The 23,738-nt window shown below is 44.0% G+C and overlaps 1 protein-coding gene across 1 annotated transcript in view; it reads right to left on the reverse strand.

Annotated features, from left to right (window-relative positions):
• Window positions 1-2,140: 2,140 nt before the first annotated feature.
• The window catches only part of CLASP1 (cytoplasmic linker associated protein 1), a 171,265-nt gene continuing 149,667 nt past the window's right edge, over window positions 2,141-23,738 (reverse strand). The window contains exons 35-40 of the mRNA XM_066190250.1: window positions 23,477-23,723; window positions 22,517-22,710; window positions 20,672-20,800; window positions 10,298-10,504; window positions 7,996-8,112; window positions 2,141-6,252 (exon numbers count right to left, since the gene is read on the reverse strand). Of these exons, the coding sequence (XP_066046347.1) occupies window positions 6,166-6,252; window positions 7,996-8,112; window positions 10,298-10,504; window positions 20,672-20,800; window positions 22,517-22,710; window positions 23,477-23,723 (981 nt within the window). The 3' untranslated portion in view covers window positions 2,141-6,165. The remainder of the gene's footprint in view (window positions 6,253-7,995; window positions 8,113-10,297; window positions 10,505-20,671; window positions 20,801-22,516; window positions 22,711-23,476; window positions 23,724-23,738) is intronic.

The raw sequence follows: 23,738 nt of genomic DNA on the forward strand, positions 1-23,738 counted from the left end.
GACTCAGCCACTTCCCTGCACAGCCTGTTCCAATGCCTGACAACCCTTTCCATGATTTTTTTTTTTCCTAATATCTACTCTAAACCTTCCCTGGTGAAACTTGAGGCCCTTTTCCTATCATTTGTTACTTGGGAGGAGAGAACACCTCACTACAGCCTCTTTCAGCTGGTTGTAGAGAGCTGTAAGGTGTCCCCTGAGCCTTTTTCTCCAAAGTAAGCACCTCCAGCTTCCTCCACCACTCCTTGCAGTATTTATGCTCCACACCCTTCCACAGCTCTATTTCCCTTCTTTGGACACGGTCCAGCACCTCAATGTCCTTCCTGTAGGGAGGGGCCCAAACCACAGCATTTGAGGTGCAGCCTTGCCAGTGCCCAGTACAGAGGGACAATCACTGCCCTGGTCCTGCTGGCCACACTACTGCTGATCCAGGCCAGGTGCCATGGGCCTCCTTTGGCCACCTGGGCACAGCTGGCTCATGTTTAGTCACTGACACCAGCAGCCCTGGGTTCTTTTCTGCTGGGCACCTTTCCAGCCACCCTGCCCCAGCCTGTGGCACTGCCTGGGGTTTTGTGATCCAAGGGCAGGATTTGACACTTCACCTTACTGAACCTCATACAATTGTCCTCACACCATCAATCCAGCCTGTCCAGATCCATGTGCCGAGCCTTCCTGCCATCCAGCAGCAACACTCCTGCCCAATTTGGCATTGTCTGTAAACTGACTGAGGGTGCGTTTGATCCCTTCATCCAGAGCACTGATAAAGACATGAAACAGAACTGGCCCCCAACACCGAGGAACACCACTAGTGACCAGCTGCCAATTGGATTTAACTCCATTTGCCATAATTCTCTGGGCCTGGCTGCCATCCAGTTTTAAACCAGCAAAGAATACACCTGTCCAAGCCATGAGCAGCCAGTTCCCCCAGGAAGTGCTGTGGGAAATTGTGTCAAAGGCTTTACTGAAGTTCAGGTAGAAAACATCCACAGCACTCCTCTCATCCACTCTGTGGGTCCCCTTGTCACGGGTGAGGTCAGTCAAACAGGACCTGCCTTTCACAACCAGTGTTGGCTGGGTCTGGTCCCCTCACTGTCCTGTGCATGCCTTGTGATGGCACTCAGGAGGATCTGCTTCATGCATTAAGTAGCTCAGCCTTTCCCTCATCCTTTGTCACGATGTTTCCTGTGCATCCAATAAAGGATGGGGATTCTCCCTCTGGCTGTTAATTGCTTATTGTCTTTTACAGCAGTAGCCAGATTAAGTTCTAGCTGGGATTCAGCCCCTCTAATTTTGTCCCTGCAAAACCACACGGAAAGTGCTCTGGGAAGAAGCCACGGTCACTGGGTAAGAATGGACTTTACCTCCTACTGTTCTGACACACAGCAGAGTCAAAAAAGATCCTGTCACTACAGGGGCAAGTTCTGCAGCAGGGAGAGCCATCACTGTCCCTTGCTCCCAGCCCCAGAATCTTGATCCAGGAGGGTCCCTGGGCTGACATGGGGCAGGGCTTGGTGAAAGCAAGGAGTGTCAGTGCTGGTGTTCATGTTCAGTGACGCTCTCCATATATTCTTCTGTCTAGGCATATTCACACCAAAAGCCTCCCCTACAAAATCTGAACCTCTTGAGCACTCCTGGTTTCCTTGCTCCCAGCACAAAGTACTTGAGGAGTTTTTGCCTTGATCATCAAGGTAAAAACCATACCTTAGGGGACTCATTTCCTGAGTGTAGAGCACAGCTTCACTACAGGTTTTTAAACTGTGACAAGCTATTATTCCCACAGGAAAACACACAAGTGCTTGAGAGCTCAGGCTGCCCAGACAATTCAAGTTCTTTGTCATTTGGAACCAGACCTGTGCAGTTCCTAGCACTCCTTCACTTTCCCCAAATGCTTCATCACCCAAATTTCTACAGCCATGTATTTTAAAACCTCTGTAATTCTCCCCAAAGCCTCAGAATACAGGCATCTTTGAAGCCCTTCCTCCTTGAGTTACATTTTCACTTAGCACAACCATCAGCTTTCAAACACAATTGTGTCAAATAAGACCAAATCATTTACAAGCACAGGTTGGAGTAAGGAGCTGTGTTGGACAGTGAATTACTTTGATGTTTCTCCCCCAAGAAGAAACCCAACGTCCACTTATTCTAGGGCAAACTCAAAAGGTTTTATTTTAATTTTTTTTTTTAGCAAATTCTATCACGTAAATGTTAACAAAAAACATCTGTACAATTGCCATGATACACTCAAAAGTGAAACAAATAAGATATAAATACAGATATGGATGTAACATGACAAAAGCGGAAAAAATAGAAAAAAAATACATGCGCATGAACACGGTGCCAACAAAGTCATTTCTCATGGCTGGCATTTTTCAGAGCGTTTTTTACTTCCCATTTAAAACATTGTTAGCAACGTCCTGCTGTGTACTACAAAGGTCTATTTTTCTGTCCCTTAATATGTAATATTATGCTTGATAAATAAAGGGGTGGGGAGAAAAGGTTCTGATGACAAAGATGCAAGTTACATTACTTATACAGGTTATTGGTAAGCTAGTAATAAGCAATTAAAAAGACAGTCTCGTATTGTATTGTAATCCAGGCAAGCACACATAGTGTACCTTAAGAAAGCCACATGCCTTGGTATTTCTGAACTACATGAGAACTACAGTACGTAGACCTGTGGGGCAGATGGAGCCGGGATTTGCCCATGCCCACGGAGCACTGGTGCAGCCAATGGCAGAAAAAACATCCACATCTGAGATTTCGGCAACCTTGCAGCCAAGAGCTGCTGTCTGCTGAGAGTTTTCTCCCATTCAGATTTTTAAAGCATGGTGGGCAAAGAAAATACACTTTTTTTTTCTTTTTTTTTCCTTTTTTTTTTTTCTCCTTTTTTTTTTTTTTTTTTAAGGTACGAAAAATTGAAGCCCTGCATAATGGGCAGCAAGAAAAAAAAAGGCAGCTGCAGTAGGTGGCTACTGCCAGGAGAAGGTGAACACAAGCTTCACCGGAGCAGTGAGGCACTGCAAGCATGCAGACCTTCCTCTGCAAGCGTGCGTGGACACTGTGATTTGTAGCCAGAGAGACCTTTATGCTTGCTGAAGAGAAAACAAGATGATTGTACAGCTTGTTGAAGTCAAAAGTGGAGATCAGAGAGGTGACATTCAGAGCTAGCCCTTTGAGTACTTCAAAGGAAACACAAAAACTGGGTCATGTTCAACATACTAAACAACCCTACTATGTACATTATCTGCAATGATTTATAAATACCTAAGCAGAATGATCCTACTGTGTACAGGTAGAACATATCCTAGAGTACTCAAAGGATGGACAGTCCTCGACTCACGCAATGAAATTAAGTAGCACATTAATGAGCATCTGTTGACAAACAGAACTGAATCTGATTCAGGAAGTAAGGCCTGATTCCACCCTTTGCAGCCCCGGCTGTGCCAGTGGCCTCGGGAAGCGCAGGCTGGCCGCAGGCGCCTTTTCAAGGACGAGCTTTGACCCCGACTGAGGTGTCAGGGATGGTACAGTGCCTTCACTCTCAGTGCATACCAACAGGATTTTATAAAACATATAAAATCGTTTGAGAAGGAATTCAATTCCCAGAGATTTGCTACAGTGTGCCATTTAATGGAAAGAGAAAAAAAAAATCAAAATCAACAAACAGCAAATGATGATAGACCAAGCTCCATCACAGCTGGGAGGGACTAACACCACCTGGTCAGCTATGCTGACCTTCTGAATGCCAGAACTGGAACAGAAGATGCTGAGCTGAGATGGGGAGAAAGAAAGGCATAAATACTAAGCAGCTAAGAGCACAATTTAAAAACAAAAAAACAACACCCCAAAAAAACCCTAGCCCGCTACTAAAAATTCAAACAGGACAGCATAACTGCTGCCAACAAGTCAACTGAGTATTTCCTCAAAAGGAAAAATGAATTCGTGTTAAAATCAAATTTGAAGCATTCAAAAAAATTTAAAAAGAGCATTCTAAAAAACATACAGAAAGATGTGGAGAAGAAATGGTCCACAGAAAGGCAGACACGAACCACAGAGCAGCCAATCCCCCCTTCAAGTGAGGATGGCTTTTCTGAGCCTGTGCAAAGACTCTGGGGGAATCTCACACCCCAGGAAAGCACATGGTTTCTCCTGCCACAGCATTACTGGGTTGGGAAAGATGGGGGAACTAGCCCTGTAGCCAGCAAAAGCCTGCACACGTATGTACCAGGAGCAGGGTACCCAACCTCCCCTGCTCTCAGGTGAGCAGGGAAAGGGACCAACAAACTTTGCAGCCCAGTGCCACATACTCCCCCCACTAGCCCAAATCCCTCCAGAGATGAGGATTGGGAGAAAAGCTGGCACCAGGTGTCAGCTCCCAGCTTAGCTTCTTAGGGATGGGGCTGAAACACACAGGGATAATTGATGAAAGGGAATTTACCTTCCCTTGCTACAGTAATGGAGTCTCATGCTCTCAGTATGCTGCCAAGGTGACCCTTCAGCTCCCTAAAGGGGAGATGGAGAAAGCTGGAGAGACTCCAGGGCACTGAGAGCAGCGAGGGAACACACATCCATCACCACAGCTGCAGTCATAAGCTGCAGGCCCACCATCCTCTTGTGTCACTGGCACTGGGGGCAAAACCCCAGCTGTGATCCATGGCAGGTTTGGGGTGGGCATGCCCATCAGCCAGGATCCAGCCCAGGGCCAAACACGGCGTGTTAATTAGCAACCTGCTGCCTTCCCTGGTTACAGGCAGAGGCAGGGGGAGCTCCCCCTTTGCAAACAGAGGGGTCTCTGTTCAGCGAAGGGCAGTGCTCTGGGTATTTGATTGCTGCTGGTTTGCCTCTGACCTGGTCTGTGTCATTAGGCTGCAAAAGGACTTTCTCTGCTGCACCCTCACCCAGAGCACCCTGTCAGCAGTGCTCAGCGAGGGACCCTGTCTGTCTCTTCTGAAATGCAGCACACTCACCAAGCGTGTGCACGGAGACGGCCACAAAGGAGGCTTCTAAAGGTAGTTAACAGCACTGCAGAGTCTTCAGGAACAGGAGGAGCTGTGGCAGGCAACCAGCACTGTCCCACCTGGCTCAGAGGTGCTTCCATGTGGTAGTTCTGTTCAGATTCAGACACCCTTTCTGTCCTCTGGGATGAACATTTTGCCCAAAGTGCAAAGGAGTTGTGGGGACAAAGCCATCCAGCATCAGTGGGTCAGCCAGAGCAGCAGATCAGCCCTTTGATGCTACAGATTTCAAGAAAAACAGCTAGCTCTGAAATACAGCTCTGCCAGCTCCCACTGCCCACCCAGTGACACACTCAGAGCCCAACCCAATCCCACCCACCTAACACCACTATCCTATTTGCAGACATCGGTCCCAGAACTGGGTCTCGGGATCCCTTTGGGGAGTAAAAGGTAACCTGGAGAGTCTTTTGAACATATGAAAGAGCCAAATGGGTTGAGAGGGGAGAAGTATTTACAAAGTCAATGAAAAGGGCAAGAGCCGAGCTGTTATGCACAGCACAGCTGGCTGGAGAGCAATTACAGAGATTAGCTCATCCGGGGTCTGTCAGAACTATGTACAAAACTCAGATGTTTAAAAAGAACCTACATTTTCATTACTCACTTGGTATCTCTCAGTATTAAAGCATCTGAGGCTGGAATCACAGCCACACCTGCAAAGATCTCTCCATGGAGAGCCCTGCAAGTTAGGCAAGCTGCAACAGGGAGTACAAAACAGGAACACAAGACTTGAAAGAAGGATCCAGCCAGAATGGGTAGGGGGAGGGAGCAGGTAACTAGCACACAGAAACCAAAACTGGGTATGAACTAAACCAACAAGATTTGTTTGACTTTTACATGTGTCCAGGTTCTTGGACTCAGTGTTAGAATGCTAACCTAAACATATTTCTGAGATTTCAGCAGGCTATACAAATATGTTTAAGTATGGCTTTCTGATGTTCACTTTTAATCAAAACTGCGACACAGACCTTGCTTCCTTTACATTCAATACCAGTAAGATTCTACATAAAAGCTTTTAAGGGACTAAAATACTGATTGCAATAAATATCTGCATGGCCTCCTTAAGCTGATGGAGCGCGCCAGTGAAGAGTAGCAGAAAGGTCTCTGAGAGGCACCGTTGATTGCTTCTAAGTCTACACATGTCCACAGATCTCCATTAACTGTGCGTTGAAACATCTGAAGAGGAGCTGCTGTTGCTGTTGGTGGTCTGTGCCCTCTTTATATACAAGTTTAGTAGCTTCATCTGAAAGAAAGAAAGAAACATCAGGAGAAGATGCCAGAAAAAAATCAGCAGGGGAAAAGCTGACTGCCAATGTAAAAACTCACATTCTGTGGTGAGCTCATTTTGGGGTGGGCTGACACTGGGCACTCTGGAGGACAAGCAAGAAAACTGACCATATTTCAGAACAGAGACAAGAGGTTATGCCCAGTCCCCCTGAAGTTACAGACAGACCTAATGGGATTTAAGAAAGCCTTTAGAATTTCACAGCATTGGCCATCAGTTCACAGACCTCAATCCTGCAGCCAGGTCAGATCAAGCAGGATTCCCACAGAGGTCAGTAGGGCTGCAGGCACACTGGTGATCCAAGAGCCATGGGTCCCCCTCCTAGGAAACACCCTGAACTTTCCCTGCTTTATAGATCGCTCTTTTTCAATGACATTTTGTCTTCACTAACATGGTACATCTAGTACACCTGCAGTTGTTATGACTAAATACTTCCCTTGCATGGATTTGTTTTCTTTTACCTCCTTGCCACCTTAACTCCAGATCCTATAATGACTGATGTTTACATTTAACTTTAAACAGGCAGGCAGTCTGAATAAACCCAGAAGAACTACTCACGTGTTTCTAGTAAGTGACATGGTGGAGTATGTTTGTGGCACTAAGGATACTGGGATAATAAAGCCTCAACAACATTTTATAGGGGGATTTCCTAACATCCCAAATACAAAGAGGTAAACCTCAGCACATGTAGCTGTCTCTTTGCAGAGGAATTTGGAAGCACAATTGTAATTTGTTTAGTGACAAGACAAGACAGAAATAAAATTCAAGTGTCTTTAGTCTCAGATTGTTTTGGCCTATACCACACTTCCTTACCCATGAAAGAAATTATGGCTTCAAAATGACAGAATGAAGCCCTCTGAACTAAGTAGCTATTCACATGCACAGATCCGTTTCAGAAACAAAACCTGCAGAATTCATCTTAAAATTGCACAGAAATCTTGGGTATGAAGACTTGAAAGAGCAGAAAAAAAATTGTGCTGGCTTGTTGAGCAGCTCTGAAAAGCTATCAAACACCAACAGAAAATTCTTGTCTGAAGGATGGAGATGAATTAAGGGCTTCATTTCACTTGCAGCATGAGGTCAGAATTCGAGTTTTGCAGCTAGTCTGACTTCAGGGTATGAAGTCCTTTGAAGGGTCATTTGAGCTTGCTGTTGTCCCAGAAGGAAAGGGACACATGTGCCCTGCTATTAAGAGTGAAGCTTTATCTGCATTTCTACCAGCCCTAATCACAACTTGCTGCTGAGAGGACCTGCTCTCCCACCATCCCCATCGCTCTCTGCAGAAGGATGCCTGTGTGGCCACAGAGCAGACTGAAAGCTATTTAATTTGTATTGCAAATCTGGTTTTCAGCCAGAGAAGCCAGCTGATCCAGCTCACTGCACAATCACCTCTGCATGTAATGCCAAGGGAGCAAGGCAAATGTGGCTGGAGAAGGACCTGCTCAGAGGCAGCTGTAGTTACAGAAGATCAAATGCATCACAAAATGTATCTCTGAACACCACTGAAATTTTCCAAGTGGGATTTCAAATGCTCACACTGCTGATCAAGTGCAGTGCTGCTCCAGTGGCATTTGTCAGGGTGAGACAGGATTTAATAGGGAACTTGACCCAGAGCTACAGTGAAGCCACTGGTCTTGCTACCCTTATAGCCAGCAGAATGGCTTGCACTACCAAAACACCAGAGACACATTACTCTTGTACCTTGCTTCCTGTGAGTTGTGCGAGATGAGGTTTCAGTTCTTCTCCAATTACTGAATAAATAGCCACTAGGCAAAATACACTGGCTTTTCGGACACTGCTCTCCGTGTTATCATAACCCTGGAAATGAGAGAAAAAGGTCAGAAGACAAACAGCACTCCTCAACACCCTTCCTGAGCAATAAACTACAGAGCTGATGTACATTTTGCAAATGTGGTTGATCTAAAAGATCAATTACAAAACTCTCTGCTTAACATGACAGCTTGCAACCTGAATACTCAGAAGAGCAGGAGAATGCAATCACCCTATCTGTTCCTTAATAACAATTACTTATTACTGTCATGTTGTAAGTTATTAATATCCAGTTATTTATAGCATCAGATAACAACACACGGTTTCCTAACACGAGCTCAGGACCCTATCAGATACACACACTTCCGTGTCCAGTTCAGATGACCATGAACTATCCTGAACAGTCAGGACTCTTTGGAGGGCAGCTTACCTATCAAGTAGGAAATACCACAGGAAAAGAACATGCTGAAAGACCCCTGTACATGTGCTGATCTCTGGCAGCTTGGGCAGACTTCAAACTAGCCACCAGGTCACTCAGCAGCTATGGACACCAGTCCCAAACTGAGGCAGAGATGCTTCACCCAGCAGCCATCCCATCCCATCCCATCCCATGAGAAAGGCAGACACCACTTCAGCTTGCGGAATGCTGGCTCCTCCAGATGCAGGGTGACCTCTGCCAGGAAAGCCAGAGGAGGGATGCAGCACAGCTGAGGCTGTTCCAGCTGCAGGGCTGAAGTACAGCCCAAAATGACCGTCTGCAATCCCACAAAGCACTGAGCTAGGAAAGCAGGAGACCTCAGTGAGCTCAGAGAAACACCAAGCTATTGAGCATCAAGGTGGAGAAAAGGCTGAGCCTCCTCATCCAGGACCAGGGCAAGCACCACAACTCTCCCCTGCCAAGCCCTGTTCTGCCATGCCCCATCTGTTCATGGAGAGCCTGCCCCAGGCTGTTCAGCTGCACACTTGTGCTCACACTGCTGCTGACACTCCTCGCCTCTTCACCACTCTGCCAGGACCCTCAGCATGGTAAAACAAGCACAAAGGTGATTCCCTCCACACACAGTCCTTCAGCCAGGATCCCAAAATTCTTCCCAAATGTAAGGAGTAAATTCCTTCAATCACTGAGTTTCTAAGGTAAGGAAATATCTCAGGCAAACTCGGCTCTGAAATAAGAACCATTTAAAGACATGGAAGTAATTAAAGAAGACAAATAAAACTGCCTTTCTGAAGGCATGCTGCTCTCAGAGTTCCAATGCATCAAAGCGTTGCTGTTCAGATTGCTGTCTCCAATGATGACTAAAACCATTTTACAACAAAAGTTTAGATCAATACAGAATTGTCCAATTCCCAGAAGCTGAGATTTAAGAATTGTAAGAGTTGACATGACAAAGTTGGGATGAATGCTAGGATGCATAAGGGGAATGTCTGACTTTGCTCTTGTCCTTCCAACATTTTATGCTCACAATGAGGCCTCTTTATCCCAGTTCTCCATGGAAGTCTTACCCACCCAAACACATCTCCTTTCACTCTGTCAGATCTGTTCCTGTCACAGTCTCCCCCCAGTAAACACACACATTTTCTCTCCTATTTCACTGCTACTTCACCTACTTCCTTCTTGTTTACAGCCCCATCCCAGCACTGCCAGCTGCTTGTGCAGGGGACCAAAAGACAACACTGTTACAGCCAGTGCTCAAAGCTAAAACCACAGTGTACAACTGAGCCTTAGCACTGGCAAAAACACAGCTCCTCACCCAGCTAGAGAAGGTTATGAAAGAGGCTGCATGAAGTCAGCAAGTAGTTTGGTCCTCATTTCAGAGAGAAAAGGGGAAAGGAGCAACCTGCCTGCTGGATTCAAATTCAAGTGCGAAGTACCATCAAAGCACAGAACAGCTCAGCAGAATTAAAGGGAAATTAAAGGGGACTACAAGATGTACAGAGACATTATAAAATGTGGCTAACTCCTACCCTCAAAATATTACAAGGCTGCTACTGGCTTATTTAGGAGTCAGAAAAAGGCATCCAGTTGTAGAACATACACATAAGAACCTGAGTTTTCCTTTCCTTAACACTAAAAGGATCAGAAACTCATATATAAAAAATTTATTTTACCAAAAATTAAATGGTTTGATTTACCAAAATCTGGCCCCAGAGGATCCATCATTCTCCCTTAGGGCACAGATCTCACAAATTAATGGTGGCTTGTGCTCAGGAGCAGTGACATGGCATTCTGTACCTGTAACAACCCAGGAATTATATCGGGTAGGAGCTGATGCAACGATTCCTTGGAAATCCTCTCGATGACTTTCGTTTGCATTTTGATGGCAGCTAAGTTAATTGGATAATCTGCAGTCTGAATGATGGGGCAAAGCACCTTGATGCACTGCTCGGGGTGGATGGAACTTGCCAGGGTGGAAGCAGCTTCTTCAGCAGCTCTGACGACCTGAAATGAAAGTAGAGCAAACCCCTATGTTAATGAGGTCACACTTGACAGCCAACACCGCTGGTGTGTGCTAGGAATGACTGCCAGGAAATGCTTGGGGATGTTCATTAACAGATCTGCAGGAGGCTCTGTCAAGGGGCAATGACTCTGAGAATTCATATCCTCTGTCTCCAGGGACATCTTTGTTCCAGTCAGTGGCAAGAAGTCCGTCCTGCCTAACGTAACTGTGTCAGAGTTGTGGGTAGTTTGAAAAAATGATCTGTCACCCAAGACAGACAGGCACTTCCATCCCAGGAGAAGCAAGAGGATGACATCTCTCCAGTCACTGTCAAAAAACCCAAACCCACCAGCTTCAACTTAGACAAAATGTATCTCCTTAACCACGACCACCAATGGCCCTGCTGCAGCTCTCAGTGTGCACCTCAGTGCTGAGAGCCCCCTGCCCATGCTGAGACACTGTGGCAGCTGTGTCCTGCCCCTTCCCAGCTGAACTATGCTGCAGTCAAACCCAGGCTACAGACACAAACAGGCTTTAGGGAGCCCCTGACCAGGCAGCTCTGCTCACAGGACATCTAACCCATCAAGGCAGCACCTGGATCACCGTACAAAATGGGAGGAAGAACAAGTGGAAACAGCAGCAGCACCCACTCCTTGCAATAAGCCCACACTGTAAAGCAGTCACTCAAAGCGAGGATGATGCTAAATTCAACTCTACCCTGAGAGAAAGCAGATTCACAACTTTCACTCTTCCCCAGGAGGTAGGACAGCTAGTTCAAAGAAGAAAGACCCAAATCTGGTCTCTCCTCCCAAGAGAATTTATTAATTTTACATTCTGCAGTAATTGGATAAAAAAGAACAGGATGGGAAGGCAGGTTTTCTTTTTTCAAGTGTCTGTGCTAATTGCCAGGCAACAAAATGAAGCTTTCTCTTGGCTGCACTCTTCCTGGCCACAAATAACACACTCTTTGCTCTTCATGTTCTTGTTACTACACAAAAGATGGAGGATGTTTTTCCCCATCTTCTCTCACTTCCCTCTTCCCAGGGCTTACTTTAAAGGGCAGGTAAATCCTGAGTGGACAGAGATGCTCCCATGGGCAGACTTAAATCCAACACCTCAGCTTTAAGAAGAAAGAAGCATTTACAAATCCGCATGTTTGGGATCTTCCAGCTAGTCCCAGGAAGACCCTAACTGAGCCCAGGAACACTAAAGCACCTCTCTTTCCTGGTTCTGTGGGAGGCTCAGGTGCCCAGCACCAGTTCTCTACCTCCTTCTAAACTGAACTACCTGGGGTTGTCTGAAGTCAATACTTTGAATCCAGCACTAGGAAATCTGTCCCAGGCAATCGGCAAAACAGCAAATCAATCAAACCACAGGTCTCCTGTCACTTAGTCTGAAGCCATGGCTGCTGAATTCACCTTGCTGTCCTCCCCCACATACTGTGAGGGCATCAAACTCAGGGATTTCTATTTGAATAAGGCAACCTATGGACAGATGTAGCTCTACCAAAGTCTCAAAAGAAGGTGAGCTTTCATTATTTTTAAGCAACTACTGTGGATAATGTATGAAACAAGGAGTAGTTGGAAGCTTATCTTAGTCCATGTACTACAAAACACAAAACAGAGGGATCATCTCCACCTACAGAGCCTGCTTCACCCACAGTCAGCATCAAAGCTATGCTGCTAATATTTATCTTCCACTCATGCTGACAGCTACCTTCCTGAAACAGGAATGGCACAAGACACTTGTATTCCCAGGAAACAGCAGAACTCATCCACTTGGCTTTTGGCATTTTCTAAGGCAGATCCAACAGTGAATGTGATCTCAGACACTTCACACAGCACAAATATTGTATTCAGGCAAGATATGGGCAGGATGCTGAAGAAACCTCAGATTTTGGACTGCTTCTGTACCAGTGCCCTATTTACAGAACTAATGCTGCCCAAGTGCTCCATTTCCTTCAGGCCTTTCTCAGCATTTAATTATAACATTAAAATATATTCCAAAATGAATGGAAATCCACAATGTGGCCAATATTAAAAACAAATTCTTCCTGAAAGATCTGTGAAGGAGTGGCCATGCAGAACAGAATGCTTGCTTTCCCAGCAAGTTTTCCCTCTTCCAGCTATTTCTTTGCTAATTTCTCTTCAATGAGAAGCATGAAATTTAATATTTTTCCATGTAAGTTAGTACTAGCTTAGGAACCAGCACGGTGTGATTTTGTTGGGAAAGAAGAGAAACACCCAAGTACTCAAGGGAAACCTAATGCCAGGCTTTGATAGCACAGAGTGGAATTGCTGGAGTGGATTAAGTCAGGAGCTCCCAAAGGTCTCTAAAGGAATCCACTTCCTGGTACTAGAGCTTCTCATGTTTGCTTTCCACAAATGATGGAAAGCACGAACTTACAAAACTTACCAAGGGCCCTGAATTTTACCATCAATTTAACTATTCACTAGCAAACTACTAGTTAAACCCCCCCCCCCCCCCCCCAAATATTACTATTTGAACACAGGCCACTTGGGATTTTGTTCTGCAGCAACACCAAACACTGTTGGGAAGTGTTTTCAGACACTCTCAGAAAGAAAAGCTTGCACATATATCACAACACACTAAAAGAAAATTGTAAAAAAAAAAAAAAAAAAAAAAAAAAAAAAAAAAAAAAAAAAAAAAAGTTAAACCTTATATCCTCTTGGTATCCTACTTGATAAAAAAAGCAACAATGTTTTAGTATAAACCTACAGCTAAACTCTGATCTCAAACACACGACCATATAAAAAAAAATCCAAAAAAAACCCAGTAGACAAAAAATGTAATGAATATTCTATCTGGGTTTCAGCTCCATATACTGTTTGCACACAGTTTACTATGCCTATTAAGTCGAAGGCATGAAACAAGTGCATGAGACAAAAAGCCTATTAACCAATTCCATGCACAAGGAGCATTAACATACAGTGATAATGTTTCACAAAGTAACGAGGGTTCAACAGCAACAAAGGTCACACATATTTTGCCCATCAAAAAGTGAGCATGGAATGTTGTGAAGATTTATGCCCCTGACAGTGCTGCTTTCAGCACTGATGCTCAGTTCTAGCACAGATGTGGCTACATTTAGGAAGTGGCTGGCTATTTCAAATCCCTTCTCCCTGCAGTGCCTTCCCCCTGAACACAGGAGGACGCATTACACATGCCCAGCATGACAGGAGCTGGTAAATGTGGCAACACCAGGGAGACTTCCAAGCCTCGCAGGAGCACATCTGGAGGACAACGCCTGCATCTCAGCCACACTTCAGCAAACCCCCTGTGTGTGTGATTAACTTTAATAACATGCTCAAGTCTCACTGACATCAACAGGATTCCAGCATGCGCTTACATGTTTGTTTGGATGAGAGCCTCTGCAGGTAACCAGCTCCTGGCTCCCTGGGGAAGCACAGGCAGGTGACAGGGCGTAGGAAGGGGTAGGGCAATACCAGTTGACATTGAGCCAAAGAGAAAAATTCATCCCTGCTGGCACAGGAAGCCAAATGCCACCATTTCGCAATGCAAGTACCAGCCCTGTCGTTCCTCCTGGCTTTGGCAAAACAAAACGTCCAGCCACCCAGACAGACTCTGCATCCCACGAGGGGCTCTCAGTGTCTCAGTGTTTACCCAACTGGCTCAGAGTCCCGCTCACCCGGCACTGCCAGAGAAATCAGCAGCATTTCCAAACAGAGGGAAGTGCATTATCAAAAGATACAACCTGCCAGGTCATTTGGCAACAAGAACATGCAATTGTAATAGAGTTTAGCAAAGACATCTTGCCATGAGGCACAACGCTTGTGCCTTGCAAATTGTACATACCTTACAATATCAAAAAATCAAATATCTTTTAATCGGGGCTTTAACCTGACCAGCAGAGTGAAACAACCTTAAAAGGAGTGGGAGAAATGAATAAGCAGGATCAAGGAACAGGTCCTCCTCCCACCTTTGAAGGCAAGATCAACAGGTATGCATCGGGAAGTGACAGGAAAGGCTCGTAGTAGCAGTGACACCACAGTAAGAAGTGTCTATGTAATCTATCCTTTAAGCCCATGAAAATGAAAGGGTGCTGTTTGCTACGTGCTCAGACTGGGAAGCTTGCTGTCACAAGAGGATTAGAAGTTAGACAAGCTAACCAAAGGAAAAAAAAGCCAACACGCACAGGGAGGCAGGCAGAACCATTCACACGGAAAGGTTTTAAGACAGCTGGAAGGGGGAAGAATATCCACAGGGAAGCATCACTGTATGCTTGCTTCTTGCTAGTCAGTCAGGTAGGGTATTAAGTGAAGCAAGATTTTTCTCTGACCAAATGTAATTATTCTTAGCAGTATCAGATATACAAAAGAAAAGTAGAAAAGACACCAAATGATGATGGCACCTGGAAGCAGCAGGTTCAAAAGGGTGGCTATGAAGCAAGATGTGCTACAGAGAGCCTGCAGCTCTTTAAAAGCACAGACATTAAGCTGTGTGTAAGGTATGTCACAAACATGATTTTACCTCCCAGTAAAAGCTTAGAGAAAACCATGGCTTGAACTGGATAGTTTGACATCATTCAACACAAGGCATGTAGCCCTGGAATGCAGATCTAAGAGATAGCACTTGGCCTTAAAGCAGCAGGTTTTTCTCCTTTCTAAAGTCTTACCTTATGCTCTACACACTGGAGACTAGATTCAGCCTGACTTTTGCTGGCATAACAAGCTCTGTGTGCTGGTGGGTCCCTTGAAAGACATCTGTGATGCTTTAAGACCTTTCTAGTGAGTCTCACAAAAGAGAAGTTTTTATACTTCCACCCAGTTTGCTTTAGGGAAGGAGCCATATTCACACACAAAGCCAGCAAGGTGTAGCACACAGAAAGCTGTTCACCTCTAGCAATGTCTTCCTTAATGCCACCAAGGAGTAAACTTCAAAGTAACATGTCAGGCAGTCCCAGGAATATGCATGGCAATTGCTTCCCAATTACAGTGTGAGGGGATATGCTGACATTCAGTATTAGTGTGATCAAGACGGTGACCTGTGACAGATCCTTGCCTTCTAATAGAAAAGCACATTGGAATCATCAAAGTTCTACAAAATTTGCTGGACAAAGTTTGGATGACAATTCCCACTGGTTTACCTGGTTCACAGCTCACTGCAGCCACAGGATCCTGTTCACTTAAGATAGCCAGAACTCAGACTCCATCTCTTCCACCCAATTTCTTCTGCTCATTAACATGTTGCATGCTGCCTGACGGCTGCAGCAACCAGCTTATTAGTTTTCTTAGTTTCATTTCTGCTTTAAAGAGACACAAAGTACTGGCAAATAAGGAAAGAAAAATGTCCTGACTCCCCTAGGGCAGAACATGCCAGGTTCATAGGCTACACAGGGCACAAGTGTAACATGCAGGGATCTCAGCAAAGCAGCACCTGTGGCACCTGGATGAGAGCTTCCCAGAGAAGCTTAAGCTGGAGTACTTTGCCATGACTGCTAGTTACAGTGTCTCTGCAGAAGGTCGTAGAGGATGAGGCAGTGCAGGCAAAACCCCTGAAAGTTTAGAGGCTTTGTACATCATAGTGAAACACGCAGAGCACCAGAGAAGTTTATTAAGCAGAAGAACAAGGTTTTGCTTTCAGGCTTACGAGGCATGTGGCTGTGCTTTTGAGCCAATTTTTGCCCTCTAGAGGTGGTTACTTGAACTCTGTATAATCTAAGCTGGAGGGGATGGAGGTTTAATTCCCATCCCTGAAGGCTTTACAGTCTGATCCAGACAGGAACAAACAATTATGGACTTGGTTTCAAAGGAGGAAGTGGACTCAGCAATGGGGAGTGTTAAGCAGATGAAAAAGCAGTGTGATTGTTATAAGGATTCAGAGATGAAGTAGATTAGACTGCTTCTCCTGGGCACTAAACATTTGAAATGTATTGGGAAACAGAAAAAGCACATAAACGTACATTATGAAACATCAATGGCCACCCAGTTGCAGGACTTGGTAGCTTCCAGCATGGACTAGGTAACAATTAATCTTCAAAACTATGATCATTTAGTGATTTTCTTTTTTTGGAAACCTACACAGATTGTAACATCATCAGAAGATAGTTATATAAATGTCAGAGGCCAATCTAAAAGCACCTCAGCAAGATAATAAAAATCATCTACAGGTAACACATAACTGATTTCTTCTTCTTCTCCCTCTTTCAGAGGGTTAGAACAAAGAATGTACAATAATGTACAATAAGCATCCCAATTATACTTATGGACCCTCTATACCATAACATACAAAAATTAGGTATCTAAGATATGGCACAGGATCCTTTCCTTACACACAGAAAACATACATCAGTTAAGTCTGTAAGTATTGAGCCAGAGACAGAAGCAGGAGATTAGCTAAGCTATTTTTCACTCTGCTGCTGATTTCCAAGATATTAAACTATTTCTGTTTTAAAATACTCAATAATAAGAAATTATCCTCATTTTGCTGGCATGAATCTGAAGCAATGTCATATCAGTGGTATTGGGTCAGCAAGCAGCATCTCTCCTTAGTTATGGGTGAGTAACTACACTGGAACAAAAGAGTTAATATTAACTAATTGGCGACAGAAAGATGGTTCTCTTCCAAATAACTCCAAACAAAGACTGATAAAAATCAACAAGATTTAATATCATCCACAACTTCAATTATGTTCTAATGCTCTAAAAGTAAGTGAAAGGTATTTACATGTCAGCCCCCCTACATGTTTCCAGTTATGACTGAAGCAGGCTTGACTCTTCACATCACCCCATTAAATCAAGAGCACTGAACAGACTGTTGTGCTACAAACAGTATAAAAACAGGTCAAAGTTAAAAAATGCAAACTAAACATGAATCCCAACCCAGAGCCATCTAGTCTGTAGCCTAGGGTTACATTAATTTCGACCTGCTATTGAGGTCTGTGCTTTGCCAATCTCCTGCATTTGCACTCACAACAAGGTGTGACTCAGCTCCAACTCCATGTACCAACTTCTCCTCTCCCATATCCCTGGGGTGAAATGTGATGCTCTCAGCTGTGCTGCTCTGCTGATCCCAGACCTTGCTTTCAGCAACAGAAGGCAGATTTTTAGCCATGGCAAAGACCCAACTGTCTAAATACTTCTGCTTGGACTTGGAAAAACAGCCAATTATCCAGGCAACCCAAAATATCTAACTATGCTACCACTGCTTTGATACTTCCAAATATGTAATCTGGAATAAAATCATAGACCTTTTCTTGTTTAAAATAAAAAAGAAATTTTAACTAGATATCAGTACTCAGCTGGAGAGGGGGTGATATTTGTTGGTTGGTGAATATGTTGTTTTTGTCATTTTATGTCTTCTGGCCATGCTGAACAACAGCAATGTTGGAATTTGCGTAGGCAAACAAACCTTCTTACTATGACTTCTTGGACACAGTACCCTTAACAGTTCTCTTAAAATTCCCTTTCCTTGGTCACTTTAGACTGAGCCTCTGTGGGTCACATATAATTGAAAATGTGAGCAGTAGCTGGGAGCAATTAGTAGTCCCTGTGCTAATTTCCCCCCTATGTGAAGGGGAAATTCAGGTAAGAAAGACTGAAACATATACAGCTTACTCAAAACAGACATTTTCTTCTTATACAGACTGCTGGACACCAAATTATCAAATCATAACCAAGGATCACTTCTGTCTTGTGCTACAAGGCAGAAGCAGCCCAGAAACAGGACAAACTGGAGTGACACCTTATCAGACATCACTGACACAAAGATTAACCCTTTCCCAACTAAATTACATACCAGCTTTTCTTAAAATACTTCTGACAGTCTAGAGGAAGATTTGATTTTAGGTGGTTTAAGGACAGTGCACCACTCCCTTTAATACTGCTCTGATATAGTGAGAAAGAAAGCTGTACAACAGACTGCTCAGAACTTCCGTTCCCTCTTCAGCAATCCTTTGAAAGTGCCCTTCACTCACAAACTGGTGAATCCTCATTTAATCTCCTGCTCGGTGGGATCCAGTCATAGGGCAGCTCCTCCTCCCCTCCTGGAGAGAGCAGTGCTGCAAAGTCAGCAGTGGGAGCAAGCTGGAGGACCACCATGGGAAGGGAATTTGTGACCTTCTGGCTCTGGGCTATGAGTTTGACCAGCTGAGCCATGCCCAAATGATCTCTCAGTTAATTTTTCACAGACTTAACTGAATCAGCAAGACCCAGCTACAGGTAAAACTACTTTGAGCATATTCCCAGGTATGTATTTAGCCTAGCTCATGTGGATACTCAGGTGCCAGGTACCTTTCTTAACTTCAGGAATGTTGATACCCTCAAACTACTGACAGACAGATGATGTCTTTCCTGGGCTGCATCATAGTTCTGAGAGCCTAATTTACACAGGGATCAGAAAATACCCATACACAGAATGAAAAAATCCAGAACCAGGGCTCCCACTTAATACAGCTGTGCACATGCAACAGATGGCAAAACAGGAATACACCTGCAGTGTCCGGCTGTGACAGCTGTCACCCAAAGGTCCCACTGCAGCAGATGATGTCTCATTATGAAGATGCTGTGCAAAACCGTGGCAAATCAAAGCCACACTATGTGCAGCACAGCAGCAACTTGCAGAGCACAGTCCAGCTCAATTATTCTATAAGTAAGTGCCAGAACTCCCACCTCTCATTCCTGGTTTGAGCTTATCTTTCTCTGCTTTGCCCTGGGAGGCCTCTCATGCAAATCCTAAAGAACTTTTCTACACCACAAGAATACAGAGGCATAAAGCATGATGTTTTCAATATCAGTCTTGGTTTCTGTAAAACCCACCAGTCCTACAAGGACAGTGAATTCTGAGGGGCATTAAAACAGTGCCAGGGACAATCTGGAAAGGTCCTGCTAGAAACATTAGTTATGGAGGATTCTCAGCCAAAAAATACAAAGGGCACTGAGTCAAGGTGAGCTGAGAAGCATGCAAGCAGGAAAACTTGCCAATAAAAGGCACTCCTTCAGAACATAATGTTTTGTCTGACTGCTTTATCAGAAAATCAATTTACAACTGCTTCTTACTACACTGAACTGAAAATGACAGGGGTGCAAAGGCTCTAAATCAAGGAGAGGAAGGCAGGCAGAGTAGGGTGGCCCTCATTCACTAAAATATTAAACATTTTCAACTTTTGCATTTTTGAGAAATCCAGACTGTTATTTTCTTTCCCTGAGAGTGTTTTTTGTTTTGCTGTTTTGATTTTCAAACAGAACAGTTTCTGCTACCCACAGTTAAAATAACCTTGTGCCAGTCACCCAATGCTCTGGAGGAGTCTGGTCTATTTTAATAATCTTTTCAAGCCCAAACACCTTCAGAGATGCCTAGAACTGCTAATTTAGAACAATCCTGTTATTGAGAAGAATAAATGCCTTAGATTTCAAACTTTGGTAACAAAATCATCACAGACTGAAAGGGAAATTCTGGTAGCACTTTCCAGAAGGTTTAGTTCAAACTTTCAACATGCACAAGGTAGATTAAAAGATCCAACTTGGAAACCAATCTACAAAGATTAACTTGAAATGTAATTTGAATTAATCTACTTAAAATGTTATCATGTCCCTTTATTCTTGTGTTACTTCAGAATAGTTTCAGTTTTGTATATGAGTTCTCTCACAAGAAGGAAAATGCAATTCACCCTTCCCTTTGCTTCTTCCTCTGCCACTGCAGCATAGCCTCTTTTGTCCACTTTCTCCTATTACTCACCAGTTCCCAATTTTCCAGCACGGCCTCATTTCACCATTCAGTTTTCACACACAATTCTGCTTGAACATGGCCTTTGTGTTCTCCAGGACATTTTGTATTCTTACCTGTACACACAGAGGCAGCACGGTGCCCCCAGCATGCTCTAAAAAGTAATTAAACGTGCACTTTTTTCCTACCGCGTCTCAACCTCTCCCAGAATAAGCAGGGAAATTAACAAACAGTGGCATACCACTCCAGACAGCTCCAAATCCACATAAATAGCTCCGACAGTCTCCACTTTCTCCCCCACTATTTCATCATGTAAAAATCTTGTCTCTTCATACTTGCGAGACTAAATACTGATTAGTTCCACAGTCAAGATGGCTCAACATGTTTGCCTGTTAAGTCCCACAGGTCCTACATTTCTTCAGCAGGTCCATATTGCTTTCCCAGTAGCTGAGAGGCTCACTCACCTCCTTGTGGGAATCCTTATGGGCTTCCAGCGTTTTCATGATAGTCAACTCCGCGTAATTCTTAAACCTCGCCGGCTGGTTCCGTAGGATCTCCCTCAGGACTCGCAGCGCCAGGGCTCTTATTGAATGCTGTGTTGAGAAAAACAGACATTAGAAAAAGATTAGAAAAAGTTGCTTCTCAAAATCTTAGTTTGAAGTGAATTCTCATGGCTCACCAGAAATTCACATGGCTCCCTACGCCACCAGCTCCAGTGGAGTGAGCAGTGGGACCAACATAACAAAACTCAGAATTGGGCTCCTTGCTTGCTCTTGTACAAAAAGCCACATAAAATGACTGTTCCCACATATACAAGAATCAGAATGACTACTTTCCTAAATTCCATATTCTTTTGGCAACGAAGTACAAATCTGTACTCACAAGAGGACATCTGCATTACATGAATCTACAAAGAAGGGCAAATCATGTATGTTTTGCCTTTCCTCTTTTGCTCATCTTGGCAGATATCAAACTGGGCTCCATCCACGCCACAAAGCTGTTTCTCATGTACCAAAGCAGTAAAACTGACTCCTCCTATAACTCCTATGGAAATTACTTGCAAGGACTTAAGTTACTGTAGTCAACACTGACTATCACTTCATCCTTCATATCAAAAGATCATGAAGGGATTTATAACATCTGTTTCAATTTCATAACTTACATTAAATTTTTGACCTGTGGCCACTCCAAATAGATTTCATTATTTCAGGAGAGGAATACATACTTTACTCCATCCTCTGCCTTTAAGATGTGTGCGTTGCTACTCATCTGCAAAATTCACACAGTAGCACAATTCACATGTACTTAAGACAAAGTCGCCAGACCTCCAGATACTTGTGTTGATGGTGCTATCCTTAAACATGTAGAACCTAGAGCAGTTCATGCTTAAACTAAGAACAACTGCGAAAATGTCAGCCACCTACCCTCCTCCAGAATTAACATTTCTGAGAGCATGAGATATATTTGACAAGAAGTATAAGAAATACAATAGTTTTTTGAATCAGATGAAACAAAGAAAAAGAACAGTGAGTGCTTTGAAGCCTCAATACTGTAGATGTTGCTCAGATGAAGCGTGGCTCTGATGTGAAGGTGCAGTGGGCTGTTGCGCCTTTACCAAATATCATTATGCTGCAAGCTGAACAAATATCCCCAAATAGAAAAAAGCCTAGCCTGCAAATTACCACTTTAATCAACTACTAAACATAAAGCTGGGATAATAACACAGGGTTTTTTTTAACATTTCAAAACAAGATCCCCTATAAAGCAGCTTGTTCTTGACAACATTTCTACAAGAGACAGAGACCCATGCCATGAGATCTAATACCCTGGGTCTTTATACTACACAGGGAAAAAAAAAAAACTAATTTATTCTAGAATGCCTTTATTCTCCTTACTGGGAATAAACACTTAGCTATGTTATACCTAAGAGTCTGTAACTCCATCCTAACTCCAAAGAGAATAACTGAAGTCTTGACAGTTTTTTACTAGACTAGAACTTCTTTTCTGATTCTAGTAATTACCTGGCTATTTATTAGTAATGCTAGACTAGAACTTTTCTGATTCTAGTAATTTACTAGCTATTTATTAGTAACACTGGAGGGAGGAGGAAAAACTGGAACATTTTGGAGTAACTTAAAACTCATCACTGAACAGAGTGAAAACTAAAGTAGAGTTGTCAACCTTCAAAAGAAAAAATGAGCAGTGCAGTATCACTGATGAGTGGCAGGTTTCATTTAAACTGGTGTGTAGGAATTTTTACCCAAGATAAAGCAATGTACAGGAGAGTTAAGACAAAATCTACATCTCACATCTTTGTCTCCAAGCGTTTCCAGCAGCAAGAGCAGAATGGTTTTGAAATGTTCCTCCCAAACTCCAAGATTATCTTCCCTTGTGATCTTTAGCAATTCCAGGAGAGCTCCTTTCCGCTCCTCCACCCGCTCGTTGTGGTTGGAGAGCTCTTTCAGAAGATCAGCCACCAAATCCGAATGGTCAATGGGTACTTCTAGGACAAATGGCAGCAAATCATTTGGAGAAATGGGGAAAAGATCAAAGGTGCCAAGATTGCTCACCCTCTACAGAGTAAGGTTCATGTACCAAGGGGCCCCCGAAAAAAGCATCAAATTCCAGGTGGCCTCAGTCAAGCAGGCAACAGAATCTGACTAGCCCATAATTTAAACTGAGTTCACAGCACGGCTCATGCATCTGCACATGGGTTCTAACGAACCAGGAAGAGATGACAATTGGATTTCTTCCAGTTCCAACAAATACTCCTACAAGATGAGAATTGCCGTGGTTTTTCCCAGACATACACACCCAAAACCAGCGGTCACATGTATGACCTTTAGATTAAAGTACAGTGACTCATCAGTGTACTGCAAAAGAATAAAGATGATGCGTAGCTGCAATTAAATGAAGTCAAACACTCAATAACAACAAGCTGCTGAGTGAGGCGTTTCAGCCATGGAGAGGGGAAGGTCCCAAAGCAGTGTCCCTACAGATGCACGTGGATGCTTAAGGGAGTAGTTTGCAGGAAACCCCAGGCAAACAAGAATCAAAACCACAGTATATTATTTTTTCCTCAATAGCCACAGATGAGGTGCTGCTGGGACATGAGAACAAAGGGTATTTCATACCAAGCCCCGACTCAGATGCAAGGTAATACACAACACATGCACAGGCAGGCACGTATCTGAGGGCACTACCCATACACAAATGCACCAGAAAGGCAGCGAGCTGCCTGCAGAATCACGAGGTGAGCTGATACAAACCATCCCGGAGCTGATCCATGTCGTCATCGAACACTGCTTCCTTCAGGGCAGTCTTGTCGTAAGTGTTAATGGTGTCAGCGTAAGGATAGGGGTTGTATTCCCGAGCACGGGGCCCTGAAAAGGCGCGGGGAGGCTGGGTGTTCAGGAGGGAGGTTTTGTTATCCAGAGCCATCCTTCCGCCTTCCACAATGTCACTGCTTCCACGGACATCACCACTAGGTAGAGCAAGGCCACCATCTCGAGACACCTGGGGTAATCAAAC

Source organism: Chamaea fasciata, unplaced genomic scaffold (genome assembly GCF_029207755.1).
Source record: "Chamaea fasciata isolate MVZ Bird 193981 ecotype frontalis unplaced genomic scaffold, bChaFas1.0.hap1 SCAF_8, whole genome shotgun sequence".
In the NCBI taxonomy this organism is placed as follows: Eukaryota; Metazoa; Chordata; class Aves; order Passeriformes; family Sylviidae; genus Chamaea; species Chamaea fasciata.